A 14,932-nucleotide genomic window follows, 5' to 3' on the forward strand; every position below is an offset into this window, starting at 1 on the left:
TAAGATGGCAAATTACTTTCATAATACAGTATGTTGAGCTGTCAGGGAAGAGGTGATCAGCAATATACATCTCTGTAATAATACATCCCAGTGACCACATGTCTATGGCCTCAGAAATGGGGAGGCCCAAGTCCACCTCTGGAGCTCTGTATTGTTGAAGTTGCTTTTCTGTTCCAATTTCTACTTCAGATGTTGGGATGGCCTCACCAAAGTCGATCAATTTAATCCTAAAGGGCTGATTCTGGTGGTTCACAAGCATGATGTTGTCATGTTTAAGGTCTGAATGAATGACGCCAACGCTCTTCAGGGCTTTGAATGCTACAAGTAGCTGCTGTGTGATTGGACGGATTTCATTAAGCGTATATGCTTTCTGTCTGTTAACCATAAAGTCCAAAAGGCTCTGATCCAACATCTCAAATGCGAGGCAAGAAACGTCTCCGAAAAAGAAATTGTCAATACATCTTATAAGGTTGTTCTTCTCTGGGTCAAGCTTCCTGATTTTTTCTAGCATTCTCACTTCTTCAACTTGATCTTCACTGTCTTTGTGAATCTTAATGGCTATAATCTCTGAGGTTTTTAGGTTGACACATTTTGCAACCTTGCCAAATCCTCCTTCTCCAATAAAGTCCAATACTCGATAGTCTGCAGACTTGCTGGAGATTACGTCTTCTTTCTCTACCTGAAATGTTTCAGAATTGTTGGAAACATCAGATGAATCTGAATGGTCCAGGGTCCAGATGCTTGACAAGCTACCTACTTCGTTTACAAAAGAGCTGCAGCCCAGGTCCTCGGACTTCCCTAGATTTGAATTGTGAGCAATGGAAGTCATGGGTTGCTCTTTCTGTGAGCTTTTCCTAAAAGATGTGATAGGAGGATCTTGACAGAAACCATCTGGCCGTGCGTCTGCATTACAGGAGATTTCCATGTCTTTCTCTCCACCACTCGAGTCAGTTTCGTAATTATTGACAGGAACATCCGATGCATCAGAATGGTCCAGTCTGCAGATGGTCATCCACCTAACAGCATCTGTTACATAAGGGCTGCAGTCCAGGTCCTCCTCCAGGTGACCCATTGTTACAAAGCTGTGAGTCAGGGCTTGCTCGGGTGTGATTCGTGAGTTAGCATCCAGGTCAAATAACCGTTTAAGCAGTTGTACAAAGGCCATCCTGTCTTTCAACTCAACTCTGCCCTTTTCCTCTACGTAATCCTCAAATGCTTCATCCAAACTTGAATACTGGTCTAAAGCATGCTCTGAAATGTCGGACTCGACACCGGTTCCTTCCTTGTACTCCTCTGGCGTTTTAAATCTCCACTCTGGACTATTTTTCCGTTCCCTAATGAAGTACTTGGAGGAGAACTTTCCAGCATTTAGCAAGTGGTCTCCTGGTTGGCCAATAAGATGGCAAATTACTTTCATAATACAGTATGTTGAGCTGTCAGGGAAGAGGTGATCAGCAATATACATCTCTGTAATAATACATCCCAGTGACCACATGTCTATGGCCTCAGAAATGGGGAGGCCCAAGTCCACCTCTGGAGCTCTGTATTGTTGAAGTTGCTTTTCTGTTCCAATTTCTACTTCAGATGTTGGGATGGCCTCACCAAAGTCGATCAATTTAATCCTAAAGGGCTGATTCTGGTGGTTCACAAGCATGATGTTGTCATGTTTAAGGTCTGAATGAATGACGCCAATGCTCTTCAGGGCTTTGAATGCTACAAGTAGCTGCTGTGTGATTGGACGGATTTCATTAAGCGTATATGCTTTCTGTCTGTTAACCATAAAGTCCAAAAGGCTCTGATCCAACATCTCAAATGCGAGGCAAGAAACGTCTCCGAAAAAGAAATTGTCAATACATCTTATAAGGTTGTTCTTCTCTGGGTCAAGCTTCCTGATTTTTTCTAGCATTCTCACTTCTTCAACTTGATCTTCACTGTCTTTGTGAATCTTAATGGCTATAATCTCTGAGGTTTTTAGGTTGACACATTTTGCAACCTTGCCAAATCCTCCTTCTCCAATAAAGTCCAATACTCGATAGTCTGCAGACTTGCTGGAGATTACGTCTTCTTTCTCTACCTGAAATGTTTCAGAATTGTTGGAAACATCAGATGAATCTGAATGGTCCAGGGTCCAGATGCTTGACAAGCTACCTACTTCGTTTATAAAAGAGCTGCAGCCCAGGTCCTCGGACTTCCCTAGATTTGAATTGTGAGCAATGGAAGTCATGGGTTGCTCTTTCTGTGAGCTTTTCCTAAAAGATGTGATAGGAGGATCTTGACAGAAACCATCTGGCCGTGCGTCTGCATTACAGGAGATTTCCATGTCTTTCTCTCCACCACTCGAGTCAGTTTCGTAATTATTGACAGGAACATCCGATGCATCAGAATGGTCCAGTCTGCAGATGGTCATCCACCTAACAGCATCTGTTACATAAGGGCTGCAGTCCAGGTCCTCCTCCAGGTGACCCATTGTTACAAAGCTGTGAGTCAGGGCTTGCTCGGGTGTGATCCGTGAGTTAGCATCCAGGTCAAATAACCATTTAAGCAGTTGTACAAAGGCCATCCTGTCTTTCAACTCAACTCTGCCCTTTTCCTCTACGTAATCCTCAAATGCTTCATCCAAACTTGAATACTGGTCTAAAGCATGCTCTGAAATGTCAGACTCAACACCGGTTCCTTCCTTGTACTCCTCTGGCGTTTTAAATCTCCACTCTGGACTATTTTTCCGTTCCCTAATGAAGTACTCGGAGGAGAACTTTCCAGCATTTAGCAAGTGGTCTCCTGGTTGGCCAATAAGATGGCAAATTACTTTCATAATACAGTATGTTGAGCTGTCAGGGAAGAGGTGATCAGCAATATACATCTCTGTAATAATACATCCCAGTGACCACATGTCTATGGCCTCAGAAATGGGGAGGCCCAAGTTCACCTCTGGAGCTCTGTATGGTAGAAGTTGCATTTCTGTTCCAATTTCTACTTCAGATGTTGGGATGGCCTCACCAAAGTCGATCAATTTAATCCTAAAGGGCTGATTCTGGTGGTTCACAAGCATGATGTTGTCATGTTTAAGGTCTGAATGAATGACGCCAATGCTCTTCAGGGCTTTGAATGCTACAAGTAGCTGCTGTGTGATTGGACGGATTTCATTAAGCGTATATGCTTTCTGTCTGTTCATCATGAAGTCAGAAAGACTCTGATCCAACATCTCAAATGCGAGGCAAGAAACGTCTCGGAAAAAGAAATTGTCAATTAATCTTATAAGGTTGTTCTTCTCTGGGTCAAGCTTCCTGATTTTTTCTAGCATTCTCACTTCTTCAACTTGATCTTCACTGTCTTTGTGAATCTTAATGGCTATAATCTCTGAGGTTTTTAGGTTGACACATTTTGCAACCTTGCCAAATCCTCCTTCTCCAATAAAGTCCAATACTCGATAGTCTGCCGACTTGCTGGAGATTATGTCTTCTTTCTCTACCTGAAATGTTTCAGACATTTTTGCTATAAAAGGTTCTTCAATGCTCTCTAAATTGAGTCGATTTAAAGTGGATTCCTTTGTCCTACACTGAATGTACCCAAATGTGATTCTTCCTGTAGGCATTTGGAATGTGACATCATTGTGAGTTCAAGGCAATACAACGCATCAAAGTGAACAGCATTCTAAGCATGACATCATCATGACTCCAAAGGATCAAGCCAATAGGATTCGAAATATATTCAAATGACATAAATATGATGACATCATCAACACAGATCCAAATGATTTTTAAATGTATCTTTTACAATAAAAAAAACAACAATATATTCCTGTTGTCCAATCCAATTTCTTTAGAAAAAAAGTTTGTTTTGTCATGCCAAAAATCCTGTCACTGAGACAGAGTACCACAGCTCCTTACTGCTTACAATACAAAAAACAATCAGTATTTAAATAACGCCTTATTTTAAATACATACAAAAAATAAAGATTATTCACTTAAAATCATCAGCTTGATCCAATCACTTTTGGTTTCTTCTTTACATTGCAGAATAAGTCTAAGAGCTTATTCTCGATTTTGAGCCTTGATTTCATTTTTGAAAAACAATGAACACTGTCACAAAATCAGCCGTTCTTTGCACAAATGTCTTTAAACTGCGTACCTCAGAATAATTCATTCCACTTTCCAGTGATGATCGACCCGACCCAGTCCCCCATGGTTGTTTTTGTGAACGGCATAGAGTGGTGAGGTGACGAGTCCTAAAACCCGGAAGTGAGTTAGCATTTTACCACTACCGGTTCCCTCGTCTCAGAGCCAATGGGATTTCTCCATAGGATTTTGGAAAAGAGCTGGAAATAAGGTCTGTGGTTGAGACACATTGAAGAGACGGATCACGTTTTGTTCTACGACATTAAATACATCAGCAGTGGTGATTTTTGAAGAGTTTACGTGTCTGAAAAACAATGGTTGTTAACAAGTGGCTGAATAGGACTACAGAAGTTGTGGAGGACATTGTAGGTCATTACACCGAACACGTAAACACTCCCGCTAAGTTTGTTTGCCCTGTTCTGCTTGAAAGCAAGTACCTGCCTCCTGCAAACTGTTCAAACAAACAATTCAACTTGTTCAATTTTGAATCTGTATTTTTGAATATCGATCTTAAGTCGGCGTGACGTTGAAGTAGTGCGACCCTGCTGTAGTTTGTTTATAGCATAACGTTAGCATTTTGCTTCTGGCGATTAGATTTATGATAAGAAAATTATAAAAGTAGGGTAGACATGTGGAGATTACTTCCGGGTAATACGTCATCCCTGCACCACTCTACTGGGTGTTTCTCAATCGCGAGTAAAGCTGCTGCAGAGCCACTATTTCAAGCATACTACGTCATCGAGTGCCGCCGAAGTACTGTTCCAATCTCCAGCATACTTGGAAATCTACCGAGCCCGGCGTACTCCGTTTGGAGAAATATCGAGGCTGCACATGAGTAGACTCCGCGGTCTTAAAATCCCCACAATGCTTTGCGCACGGACCAATTTCCAAAATCTGTAGCGAAAAATGTAAGGCGGGGCCTTTCATATGACGCACACCTGCACACTTGCTAGCCTGTTCCACTCTTTATTTTCCAAATGTCAGGAAGTATTCTTGACTCGCTTCTGAAGCAAGATGCTCGGCAGACATGTGCTACCAAGCAAGCGTACTCACGATTGAGAAACACCCTATAGAGTCGGGCAGGGATGACGTATTTACCCGGAAGTAAGCTGCGCATGGGTTCCATCGACAAAAAAACAATGGGATTTCTCCATAGAATTTTGGAATATTGTAAAAAAATAAGATCTGTGGAAAACGAACCTGTAAGTGCATGTTTTGTTCAGCCGGATAATTTCCACATGTCTGCCCTACATTTATAATTTTCAAATCATAAATCTAATCGCCAGAAGCAAAAGGCTAACGTTCCGAAGATTTTTTTTAAATATTGAAGTTAAAAGCATCAATCTGGTGCACTTTGAGAGCAAAATGAAGAGATCTATGGATACATCTCTCAACACCCATATATGTAATATGAAACAGAACTTTAACAGATTTACTATTTCTTTATGGATATTTTACTAATCACTCCCCTTTTAAACTGTATTCTTGTTTTACTGTCATATAGAATTTCATAACTGTTTTTCCTTTATTCTCTTGTTTTTTTTAGAACTATAATGATCGTATGAAGGTGTGCCTCGGAAATAATCTTTTGAATAATTCGTGACCAAACCGTTTGAGACCCACTGAGATAACTTAGACTAAAGTTAAGTATCTAAACACTCAGAGAGTCCTTTAGCTCACCTGAGTCTCTCAGTCTGAGAGGAGAGGACTCTCCTCCAGCTTGTTGTGGAACAAACAGCTCCTTATGTCCATTAGTGCAGCTAGCTAACCAGATGCTAACAACACGGTCCTCCCTGCTGGCACCGGTCAACACGTTCTCACTCTCTCTCGCTCTCTCTCTCGCTCAATCACACTAAATGCGTGCAACTCTCTGATTGGTCTGGTGTCTTGCCTCTGTTGCATTCACCGAACACGGGAAATTACAATCCTGCCGTCCTCTCTAGTGTCATGATGAGGTTCAAGTAAAGCACGGTTAATGTATTATATTATTGAGGGACAATTGTCCAGGGCTACAAAAAAAACATTTGGGCCTTTAAGGCCAGGCGACACCACTGATCATTATAGTTATTAAAAAATAAGAGAATAAATGAAAAACAGGTATGAAATACTATACTATATGACAGTAAAACAAGAATACAGTTTAAAAGGGGAGTGATTAGTAAATATCCATAAAGAAAAAGTACATCTGTTTACAGTTCTGTTTCATATGGGTGTTGAGAGATGTAGGCTATACATAGATCTCTTAATTTTGCTTTCAAAGTGCACCAGATTGATGCATTTAACTTCAATATTTAAAACAAATCTTCCCCGGGGAGCATGCCCCCGGACCCTCCTAGAGGAGGTTAGGTCCACCCCCCACCTAAAACATGTTCACATGGATAGGATACTAAATACATTTGCACACTTTTTATATGGTGGCCTATGGCCATATGTTTCTGTTTTGGTGGTCGTGCCACAACCGTGCATGTATGCACAAGTCATACAGTAGGTGCGCTATAAAATAGCACTACACCCCTGCAATGTGTGTGAAAGACAATAAACTTTACAGCATGTTTTGAAATTGAAGTTGCGTTGGTGTTTTTGTGTTGGTTGTTGACGGCAGTGTGCAGGGCCGTCCCTCCCTACAGGCTGATCATGCAGACTGCATGGGGCCTCACCTTGCGGAGGGGGCCTCATCTTGCGGGGGTAGCCTCAACTGAGCCGCAAATGCGTCTCAAATGCCTATAATAATAATAATAATAATAAATTCTATTTATATAGCGCTTTTCTAAGACCCAAAGACGCTTATGCGGCGCAATTATACCCCTTTCACACCAACGCAACTCCGGTTCAAGCTCCGTGCTAGAGCTTTTCAGGTTCAGAACCGGTACTTCGGTTTAGCTCCGGCTCTTTTCACACCGCTCAGAGCCCGACTGGTGCTGCCGCTGCTGCGTCATGACGTCACAGTTTACGTCGCTGATTTTCACCCCAACGGAGCTCACCTCACAACAACAACGGGTCGATGATCGTGTTGCTTTTAATCATACGAAGCCAGATTAAATTAAATAACGACTTCTCCAACCTTATACTTTTCTCCAGAGTGCCGTGGTTCATTGTTTATTAATGTGTTTCAGCGGCATTTACCGACCGCTGCAGTGCTGCTGCTCTTCCATGAGTGTATTCTCCCGTTAGCTCCGGGTTAGCTCACACGGCTCTAAAGTATTCACTGTCTGACTGTCACACAAGCAGCTGATACATATCCCCAGTTCCCCTTAAGTGAATGTGTGTCAGTCTGAATTGACGCTGTTTGGCATCACAACGCTGTTATGAAAGTTTCTCTGGTATAACATGAGTGATGTTAGCATAGCAACCGAAGCTAAACTGACTACTTGCTAAGCCGTTTTCTACAGGCACTTTTTTACCGGCGTATTTTTCATTATGATTCTACTTGTGATAGTCGGACATGACAACCTGTGCAGCCCATGTATTGATTCCATCCGATAGCTGCTATAATAACAAACAAAACGTCTGCCTGCTCTCCACAATGATCAATAACAGCGAACGGATGGTCAAAGTAAGGTACAAATAAACAGAATCACACGAAGCCTGGTTAGTGTTGCCTGACTTTATAAAGTGTGTTTTTTTTTTACAAGTGTGTGGTTGCGTTCTAGTCACTTTGCTCAGCACTACTGCTTGTTACAACTTTTATTTGCCGTACTCGCCTTAACTGTTAGCTTAGGTTAATCTCGCCCCCCTCCGACGTAAGCGTGACGTATGCGGTTCTTGCTTCTAGACGGACAACTTTTTGGTGCTCGAAACGAACCGGATTCCGGAGTTTAGAGGCTGCTCCGCTGCGGTGTGAACAGGAAAACCCGGTGCTTTTCAAGCACAAGCACCGAACCCGAAACACCGTTGGTGTGAATGGGGTATAAGAGAGAGAGAGAGAGGTTCCAGGTTGTTGTATTGAAAATATTCAGGAGAATATTTGTCATTGTTCAAATGATAATAAACAAACATTTGCATAAAGCATATTTGTCCACTCATATGTTGATAAGAGTATTACAAACTTGAAAAATATTCCTCTAAGGTACATTTAGAACAGATAAAAAATGTGCGATTAATTTGCGATTAACTATGGACATCATGCGATTAATCGCGATTAAATATTTTAATCGACTGACAGCCCTATTTTAAACACATGATGAGGATCCTGTATTACATGGTGCAGGTCACCTCTAGGGGAAGAGCTACCCATATAAATGTGAAATAAACCCAGAGTTTAACTTATTTTATGTGTGTATGCTCTCTGCGTCTGTCTTTACTGACACTGCACAGCACACCAATGTGAGCAAACGAGATGCTGGCACAGAGGTGTAAACAGAGCCAATCAACCAGAAAACGAAATGGAGAAGCTTTCCCAGAAGGCAACACAGCCAATTATATGATAGTTCAGATAAACTGCAGTGGAGCCGGGTGAGGGAAGTATTCAACCAGTGCAGCCAACAAGTCTGAGTACACCCGCAATTATATCCTTTTATTCAGGCAAACCTGCCCAATACTGTTTCATCTCTTCTATTAAATAAATAGTTTACTCTCATTGAAGTTGTACCTAATTCAGCTTTGAAGAAGAAAATAATCCCATTCCTCCCAAACACGTAAAGAGTTCTCTGTACAACAATGACAGACAAAATGAGACCGTATATATTCCTTTCTGACCACAACCTTCCCTTATGGCAGTGAAATATGCTGTGTAAAGCTATTTTTCTTCTTCTTCTTCTTTTTTTAATACCATTGGGACAGTACACCTCATGGCTCCGCATCTCTTCTGAGACTGCAGCAGCTCATGTCCTCCGCCTGCATGCTGCCCCAAAAAACTCCCTTAAAAGGCCAACTACAGCCTGTCATGCATCATATTGTTTGTCTTGTAATTTCGCCTTCAGTTTCAAGGATACCGCAGTTCAACACCTTCTCAATCAAATATAGATTTTATCCTCCAGCCTTGAGAGGCTATACTTCCTGACATTTCTATCAAGAGTTAAAGTGATCTCATGCCACCTGACATTCTCTGCAGGTCAAGGCAATATATTTCTTTTAGAGATTTCAGGTATATTTTTGGAACAATGCTGTATCACTGCCTCTCCTAATGTGACCCGTGATGTTATTTGTGGGTGCAAATTAACCTTGGGAACCTTTGTTTTTGGATCAGAGCAGTTCAAGTGTAGAGTTGACACTCACATAAACTTTGTTTATATTTGTAGCTGATAATAACTGATAACTAATTGGACATTCCCAAATTTGTAAAGACTTGAAAAGTGTTAATCTAAGTATAGTTTTTTAGCTGCCTTTACCTGCCTCCAGTACAGGCAACCATTTAAAACAATAGCCACTTTTTTTGTATATGGCATCCAGCCCTTATTATCCGTTTTAAGCACAGTTCACATAAACTCTTATATCTATGTACTAACCTTCTTTAAACTCCAATTGCACCTCATTCATAAATCCCATACATTGGTTTCATTAAGATAAAGACATATTCAAGAAAAGACTCCCATGAACAGATCTGGCATCTTACTTTTGAATGCATCCACCATAAATAAATATTACAATAACGTGAAAGTATTCTGTTAGTTTGATTACATACAAAACGGTCCAGCATTACAAACTGACTTGGTGATGAGGCCCCACACTCCCATCACTATCCAAAATATAAAACAAGACAAAACACAGAGGACAGGCATGAAATACAAACACAAATTAAAATCAGGTTAGCAGGCGAGGGGAAATACAAAGTATTTAAAAAGGAACATGATTGTGGTTTAAATACTGTAGTTTTCTTCCCGCTGTGCAAAGCTCTGCTTGAGGGCCCCAAAGACAAGGCAAAGCTCTGCAGGGAGGGGGGGGGTGGGGGGAAATCAAATCCCTAACAACCAAATCCGAGTCAAAAATCTTTTAATGTTCTGATGCACCGAGTCCGCACCGCTGCATAACTCAGACAAGAAAGTACCGCACAGGCAGTTGTTTAATGTAAGCAGCACAAGGCGCTCAGGCCTTTGATTTATGAGCCAGAACAGTCTCATAGTTTCATACTCAGACTTCAACTCTGTGGCCTGAAGAGAAATCTGGGCCTTTGCCATAAGCAATTAACTAGCTCTGGAACAACTTGCCCATAGTGAACTCTGGGAGAAAAAAACAACATTAGGTAAACAACAACTGTAGTTAATGTTAAAAGGTATTCTTTCAGTCAGGGCTGCTGCTAATGAGATAAAGCACTGTTAAATCCTTTCAGCTCTAATCTACTTCACGGGATTGAGATAAATTACAGGAAGATATAAAGTGGTGGTTTTACTTGTTGCAGCCCAGAGGCCCTTGCCTCTCTGGTAAGACACTCTTCATTAGTGTCCAACAATGGGAGCAGGGGAACACAAAGGGAGGAAGACATTGGCATCAGACAGTGAACCATGAGGCTCTTTTTGCATCTGGTGAATTCAAACGTGTTGCCTCACTAATGTTCGTCTCGTTTACTCACTGTCCCCGCTAATCGCTGAGATTTGATCATATCTCTCAGTACACATTTTGGTATTCCCCCCGCGGCTCAATCTGTCTCAGCAAGGTTCTTGGTTAATAAGAAGTGAATGCAGAATCTTTCAATCGTCAGGTATTTTGTCTTCTCTCTCCCAATTTACCCTGCCCACCTTAACATTTCTTTGAAAAGTGATAGAAGACAATACACAGTGCAGCCCTGTGAGCTTCCCAATTGTGTCACTTCCAATTAGCCCTTCTGAGACATCTCTGCCCTTTGGCTCACCAGTATTCAAGTTAAAAAGAACCGCACGGGTGCCCCTTGTATTGTACACCGCCTCCCTTCGCTCTCCCGCCATCTAGATTCATGCGTGTCTGGATTTGAGAGTCCCTGAAAGAGAGAAATCGCAAGAAAAGACAGACAGGTTTTTTTTAATCCCATAACCAAAAATAGCAGCTTGCTGTAATACTGTATGTATGTGAGCTTAAAAGGAGCTCTACTTACATAAAAGTGCACATTTTTGAATAAGCCAGCCAGTCTTCACCTTCATCATCCTCCATATTATACATCATTAATACTGATGTTCCGAAGCAGCAAAGAACTAGGACATGGCACGTTTTGGTGGCTCCTTCTGATTTATCCCTCGACAGCTGTGTCAAATCTGCCTGCAACCTGCTTCTCTGTCACATTACTTTTTAAAGCCGAACTGAAGTGATGGGGATTGTAAATAGCAGGGTGGTTAGCCACAGTATGCAGGCCAACGTCTTTGAGTTAAATAGAGGGCTGGAGCGCCGCAGCTTCTTAAACTGGGGTAGAGAAACGTTCAGCTTCAGTGGAAGCCTTCCCTCAGACCTCACGTCCAGGGAGAACAAATGTGCAAAACCAAGAGAACAAATAAACCAAGTCTGTGCCGTGTGGAGCCATGTCCATTTACTTTAATCAAACAAACAAACAAACAAAAAGACCTTTCCATGGCAAGCGTTGTGGCTGGACAGCCCTTTATTTTTGCAAAGAGGAAGAGAAAGGGCGTGGGTTTCTTCTCTACTTTAAGGAGAGCACTCAAATCAAAACCAGAGCAGGAAATCAAACCAACATGTGTGTCCATCATTTCATCAGTCAAACTAAAAACAAAGGATATGAATCAAATGCCAACAATCTGCAGCCAATATAAGTCACAGTAAAACAAAGAAAGGAATAATTAAAAAACAAATTATATGCTTTACCTTATTTACAATAACTGTGCCCAATCCAAGCTTTCTGAAATTGGACAAAAGCCATCAGCGATGTACTCTGTGAAAATGGTGAAGAAGTGTGTGTGTGTGTTGTTTTTCAACCGCAGTCATGAGATATGATATGTAAACTGACCTGACGTCATTAACTGGGTAACATGACCAACATCTAACTGAGACATTACTCAATTCTTATGGAGCCGAGTATCTGAGGAAACAACATATTTTCTGGGCCGACAGGAGGTTTGTTGTTGGCAAAGAAAAGTTGGCCGGGGTGAAATTGTCATGCTTATCAAGATTTCTATGCCTCCTTGTTTCCTCACAAATGTGATCTCGTTTCACAAACAACCCTTCTTTTCATGAAACAAATTTGATGAGAAGTTAAGCCATTAAAACGCCCCAATTCTCTAAAAACATCTTTATCCAAGGAGTTTAAAGCTGTAGTCTTCTAATGAAAGGAATAAACCATCATGGGATATGACAGCTCAAAGCTTGATCTCTTTATAATTGTAATCGAGGCATGTGCAAGTCCCCATTGTGAAAGCAGGGGGTCTTTGTTGATTGCAGGTACAAACACAAACAGGATGTTAAACTCACCTCCAACAAACTGGATGCCTCCAGCCACGCGACCAATTGTACGCGAGATGAGGTCAGAGATGCAGCATCCCATGAGAGCTGTGAGGGCCACCAGCAGGAGGAGGCCACATCCCACCCCCGTCACCACTGTGCAGATCCTCCACTCCAGACTGGGGATGCCATTGAAGGAGGCGTAGCGGCCACACTGCTCCAGCATCACCGTGGCCTGCTTCTCCTCGTCCCTCACCGGGTAGGAGCAGCGCCGAAACGTTCCAAAGGACACGGGCTTGTCCATCTGTGTTCCCAGCAGCCAGTAGGGCATGAAGAAACCAACACAGGAGGCAGCGGCACACAGCAGGGACAGCAGGGTCCAGATAACACCTGTACATGTCAGACTAGACGCCATGGTAAACAGTCTGCCAACAGTTCACACACAGTCACTGGATAAACAGCAGTTATATGAGCAGGCACTGTGTTGTGGGAAGCCTTGCAGTGAGCATTTAACACCAGCAGCCTTCACCTGCTCAGTGACTCCGGGTCCCTGTCAGGGGGAAGAGCAGAAGAAAAAACAGTCAAATAAAAGTCATCCGGGAACCAGTTTTTAGCTTTTGTAATGATGCGAAAAGTCACAGTTTTTAAGTGAAAGTGGAACTATAAGTGCAGCTATAAGCAGACATGTTGGAATCCCAATTAGTAAGAGTATCAGTACTTATCAGTTATAGATAAGTACTCATTGTCCTAAACTACAAATAGTTAAGCAAAACTGCACATAGTTCAATAAATAACATAGTTAATCCATGTTTTCAAAACAATAAAATAGCAAACACAATCAAACAGTCTGATAGCAAAATCAATTCATGTTATCAACTCACTGAGGGAAATGGTTATTCCCCATCATACTTACTTCTTAAAAGCGTTTAATAGAGCAGTTAATATGCATAATAACAACTACTATATCCCAACAGGTAGGCTATTATTGGAACAACTGCTGGGGCTACTGTGAAGTTCTATTTCTTCCACTAAACAGAAAAAGGATGACTATGATAAACTATATCAGGATGTTATACAGACATCACAGAAGAATACAAACACTTAAACCTACGGCATGTTAATAGACTATGAAATACCAAATTAAGTAGCACAAAAGCAGTGGAAAGTGGACTTCTGGTTGAGGAGGCACATTAGAAGTCCCTGCAGGACCACCACTACAGGAACATAGTGATTTTTCGTTAGGGGTGACCTCGCCGTATTATCGCAGTGCTCACACTGTCGGAATGTGAATCATGAAAATAAGGCAAAGAAAAGGGAAAGGAAGAAGAAAGCTTACATGTTCGGAGAGCTCCAGAATAAGGTGCGCTCGGTAGACACTGAGAGCTTATATTTCCATCGGCTGGCTCCAGCTGTGCTCGGGGCTCAAAGCAAACTTTTCTTCAGTCGAGGAAAAAAAAAAGAAGAGAGACCGAGAAATGCGTTCGACCTGAGAATGTAAATCCAAAAAGTGGCCGCAGAATCCGTTCACAAATCACTTCCTCCTCATCAATATATTTAACCGAGGCAAAGATCAATTATTCACTCCTGCGCGGTGCAGAAACGTGCGGCGCTGACTGACTGGAGTCTGTTTCCACATTCCTGCTCTGAGAGAGGCAGAGGGAGCTCAGAGGGGGCGAGTCCACGGAGCACTCATGGGAGGTGACCATCAATCACACACAATCCCCACCCAGGGGCTGGACTCACCGCTACTATCATTTCTGCATGCTCCTGATGCATTCACGGACGCCTAGTTAACTAGAAAGACAATTAATTGTGATGAAAGTATTGGAATTTAACAGTTGAATGTTCTAAAACAGCCTCATGTATACACATTTACACAATTTTGCCTGGGAAAATATGTTCAAATATGTTTTTAGGTTTATTACACTACCGTTTAACTAATTGTTTTCTCATGAAATTAATTTGCTGAAGCAATGTTGTCCTCAAGAAGCATGTTTCTGATATCTGCATGCCATTGAATAGTTCATCTAAAAAATAAAAATAAATGTTCTGCCATATTTAAACTGATATTTGTATATAGTAATTTATTCATCATCAGACTCTCACGTTGGGTTAAATTGGAGAGTTGGTTCAAAAATGTTTAATATGTTCCTGGGAAAATGTCCAAGTGGAAAACATCAAACATGAACGCAGCATTGCTCTTTGCGCTCTCAATCTCAGTAACATTGGATCATAGATCACAGTGTGTGTGTTTTATGTGTGTTATTAGGGAAGGAAGTAGACAGCTTTAATGCGGCGATCTATTTAAATGATGGCCTCGTCTCTTTTATCTTTTAAAGGTGAATCTAACTCACATATCATCCCATCATCTGATAACGCTCTTAACCGACTCCTTTACATCAGCTTTTAAAGCATATTACAAGTACAGATGTGTTATGTGGTATAATATCTAAATAATGTAATATAACAAATTAACATAGCTTATTCAATAAGTGAGACATCTTAAATACGAGGAAACATTA

The 14,932-nt window shown here is 41.5% G+C and overlaps 1 protein-coding gene across 1 annotated transcript in view; it reads right to left on the reverse strand.

Annotated features, from left to right (window-relative positions):
• The window catches only part of LOC117468971 (LHFPL tetraspan subfamily member 6 protein), a 57,426-nt gene extending 43,363 nt beyond the window's left edge, over positions 1–14,063 (reverse strand). The window contains exons 1-2 of the mRNA XM_034113361.1: positions 13,747–14,063; positions 12,441–12,960 (exon numbers count right to left, since the gene is read on the reverse strand). Coding sequence (XP_033969252.1) covers positions 12,441–12,825 — 385 coding nt within the window. The 5' untranslated portion in view covers positions 12,826–12,960; positions 13,747–14,063. The remainder of the gene's footprint in view (positions 1–12,440; positions 12,961–13,746) is intronic.
• Positions 14,064–14,932: the final 869 nt, after the last annotated feature.

This window comes from Trematomus bernacchii, unplaced genomic scaffold, assembly GCF_902827165.1.
Source record: "Trematomus bernacchii unplaced genomic scaffold, fTreBer1.1, whole genome shotgun sequence".
Lineage (NCBI taxonomy): Eukaryota > Metazoa > Chordata > Actinopteri > Perciformes > Nototheniidae > Trematomus > Trematomus bernacchii.